The 3,325-nt window shown below is 42.4% G+C and overlaps 1 protein-coding gene across 1 annotated transcript; it reads left to right on the top strand.

Annotated features, from left to right (window-relative positions):
- The first annotated feature begins 441 nt into the window (after positions 1-441).
- On the top strand, positions 442-2,180 carry LOC147622618 (uncharacterized). Its single transcript, XM_086822157.1, has 6 exons — positions 442-539; positions 646-687; positions 800-854; positions 1,046-1,261; positions 1,575-1,711; positions 1,886-2,180. The coding sequence occupies exons 1-6, from the start codon at positions 457-459 to the stop codon at positions 1,953-1,955; spliced, it is 603 nt and encodes a 200-aa protein (XP_086678283.1). The 5' UTR covers positions 442-456; the 3' UTR covers positions 1,956-2,180.
- The last annotated feature ends 1,145 nt before the right edge of the window (positions 2,181-3,325 follow it).

The following is a 3,325-nucleotide window of genomic DNA, read 5'->3' as shown; positions in this document are numbered from 1 at the left end:
ACGGATTCGAACGCTTTTTTTTAATTACCATGTGGGCACAGTTTATCGAACGAATTCAAACCCTTCTTTTAAATTACAAGTGGGAACTAGGCAACATGAGCCCTACACGTAGGTTAAAATTTTTTTGCTAACATGAATTTTCAAGTTCATAATGTTCTGAAACGTATGCATGTACTAAGCGACCTTTATTTAAAAAAAAACGCTTTCCGGACCCAACCTTGCATAGCGCCCATGTATTGAAACTTGGCTAATGGCTCTCTCAAGTATTCAATATTAGCCTGGTTTCAAAATTCTTTAATGACAGGTGTTTTCTTCTAAAAAAAATGACACCGTGTTCTCTTACATATATAAAAGCAAAATTACAACCGGTTTTTCCCAATTTGAGCAGTGAAAATTATAGACCGAAGGTCAGTTTTTTTCATGTCCCTATCCTTAAAGCCTCGTTTTTCCACGCCTATGGCCTTGGTTTTTCCACAGCCACTCAACTCATCTTCTCCTTCAGCTATTCACTCCCACAGACAGACGCAGTGCATTTGCAGGTGAGTCCCTTTACCTCTGTTTCTAGGGTTTCCTTTGAACCTTTCTTTAGTGGACACGCGAGGTTTGTGAAGCCACTGTCTCTAATGTTTCTGTTAGTCGTTGTAGGGTTTGTGTTGCAGCTACATCAATCTGCCTGTGTGAATTATGGTTTGTTCCATGTGGTTTTAAAATCAGAGTAAATTAGGGTTTGTCCCATGTCGTCGGTGTTTCTTTAGGTGTTATGCTTCCTATCTGCTTGTGTTTTAGCGATTTTGAGCAGGCTTGTCTCTGTAACAGGTCGTCGTGGGGGCTTTACTTCCCTGAAGTTCTTGCCTGTGCGTAATTTTCCTGTGTTTATCAGACTATGAATGTGCTGTTAAGGCCTTAAGCACTCTGTGTTGCTCTTTCGGGTCATTGTTATAGTTTGATACTGGTTTTGTAATGTTGCCCTCTCCACTAGGGCTTCTCTCTGGATTGTGCCTCGTGAGCTTAGCTGGTCTCTCTTTTTGCAGAGGGCATCTTACAGGATTTCAAGTCTCCTCTCGTCATGGCTGCCTCACCTACATGTACATTCTCACTATGTTGTGCCAGTTTAATTCGCTCCAAGCCTTTGCATAGTGTTGTTCACCCTGAGAAGTTATCCCTGCCGTCAAGAAGACCCAGTGGCTGCCACTTGTCAATCCCTCGAGCTACACAGTTGCAGGTCGCTTCCACGTCACAAGAGGTTGAGAGTGTCGCCAAGGTAAGCCTATTGGGCACGTTAACGTTCAAAGTACCACAGTTTTACCCACTGCTTTGAAGCTTCATCACACACAGCCATGTTTTTTTTTTCAAAAGCCCTCTTTCGAGGGGATTTGGCCAAGCTAGAAGCTACACCACTCATACACACAACCCTATGGTGTCATGGCTCAAACCCACAACCTCTTGGTTAGGGTGGGTCGTGATGAGCTGAGCCACTCAGGCATGTATAGCCATGTTCATTATCATTTTTATGCATTGTTTGAATGGTCACAGTGATAAGGGAAGGGATATGACATGGCTTTGATTTTTTGCAGGTATTTTCGGATGATGCTGTATTGAATGTATTTTCAGATGATGCAAAGGGAATTATCTGTTATCGCTCCAAAACCGGGGAAGTTATATGTGAGGGCCTAGATGAAGGCCCCCAATTCTATCCTCCCTCTGGTTCAAAGTAAGTATTTCATGTGTTTTTTTTGCTTTTCATCCATTTCCACTCGATGCACAGGGCCTTGTGATTATAATCTAGATTGTATTTTACGGTTTTTATGGTGTTGGGAATAAGATACATAGATATGACTTGATTTGCTTACAGTGGATGCTTATTGGTTAGTATACTTTCTTGTAGCATTTACATGCCGGATACTCAAGCAGCTGCTATCCTGCCCGTTTTGGGAGAGGGCATGTATGAGATATGATGCACGAGGGAGTAGATGGTGCACTCTTCTCTGCGAGGGCTGACATGAGTGTCACGAAGCTATATGGACATGGAGGTGCCTGTGTAGCATTATGATATGGAAGATGAGGTTTAGAAAGCAGGCCTGTACAGTATGGTTATGCTGCTATTGGTTATGTTCTAGGTTGTACATGTACTTGTATTATCAATTTCACATCGTTTACCTTAAGATAAATCTTGACTTGTTCATTCCGTGAGCTTTTGTTTGTATGTTTTACCAAAATGTTAGCATTATGACAGAATACCACTCCAGGCAGAAAATACATTTGCTGTAAATGAGTACTTGCAATTCTGCTGCTGGAATTGATGATGCAGGTCTTGGAATGTAGGTCTTCCAACCATCATTGTCAATACAGGCAGTGGAATAATAAATTTTTATCTAAATCTTGGTGGTTTCAGAGGTGCGTGGAGATGCAAAATCGTGGCATGCATTCCCACTACTTTTGGTGTCTCTTTCACACATGATGTGTGATTTGTGGCCGTACCTCTTCCTACTTAGTTTGATGTAAACCTATCCTGCGATAAGAGTCCGCCGCCACTGGGTCTGGTTGTCATTGCTGCTGGAGATCAGAGCGCAACCAGGAGACATCTCGACTTCCACTGGACCATGGTGGTCAGATGAATGAGAGAGAGAGAGAGAGCTCATTTGGTGGAGAATAACACAGCTATATAAGAGAGAGAGAGAGAGAGAGAGAGAGAGAGAGAGAGAGAGATGTAACAAAACTCAGTAAAGAGAGCTAATAATTGTACACACAATGTATGATTTGATTGATACGGAGAATTCACTAAGTACAAGTCTTTTGTAGGGCGCCTTATCTTTTAACACACATATAGGACACATATCACACAGACTCAAACATAATGACATGTGGTAATTCATCTTATCCAGATTTAAGGGGGTTTTCACACCTAAGTAGGTGTTCGCTCTCTCACACACACATATGAATAAGGTTGCTCGCACACAACCCATTTAGGGGCTGTTCACACAGACATAATTGGGCACACACACATAAGATGGCTCATACAAGACGCGGACACATGAAGACGAGGCTCCACATACCCAACGAACCCCCCTTCAGAGCAAGGGTGGCGAGACCTAACACGCAAAGGAATTAGCTGAACTCCATCACATTCTACAAGGGAGTGATCTAGCCATGCGTACTTCTTGTGCCATGCTAATCCTCTAATTATCATGCGATCGATTCAGCATAGGAAAAACACGTATTTATAACAAATCTTTTTTCGGGAGATCTCTCGGGCAAGGAATCCTCATTGGAACTCATGCACGAACATAACACATTGGAAGTTTAAAACTTTTGGGGTGGTTTTGCC

This window comes from Cibotium barometz, chromosome 28 (genome assembly GCF_041138505.1).
Source record: "Cibotium barometz isolate CiBa-2024 chromosome 28, ASM4113850v1, whole genome shotgun sequence".
Taxonomy (NCBI): Eukaryota; Viridiplantae; Streptophyta; class Polypodiopsida; order Cyatheales; family Cibotiaceae; genus Cibotium; species Cibotium barometz.
The sequence above is the reverse complement of the archived record's forward strand: the minus strand, read 5'-3'. Positions and strand labels throughout refer to the sequence as shown.

Excerpts from the sequence above, each read along its gene's own strand:
- LOC147622618 (XM_086822157.1), top strand. The coding sequence starts at position 457 with ATGGCCTTGGTTTTTCCACAGCCACTCAACTCATCTTCTCCTTCAGCT. Across the intron at positions 688-799 it reads ATCTGCCTGTGTGAATTATG|GCTTGTCTCTGTAACAGGTC; the intron begins GTTTGTTCCATG and ends GATTTTGAGCAG. Across the intron at positions 1,712-1,885 it reads TATCCTCCCTCTGGTTCAAA|CATTTACATGCCGGATACTC; the intron begins GTAAGTATTTCA and ends ACTTTCTTGTAG.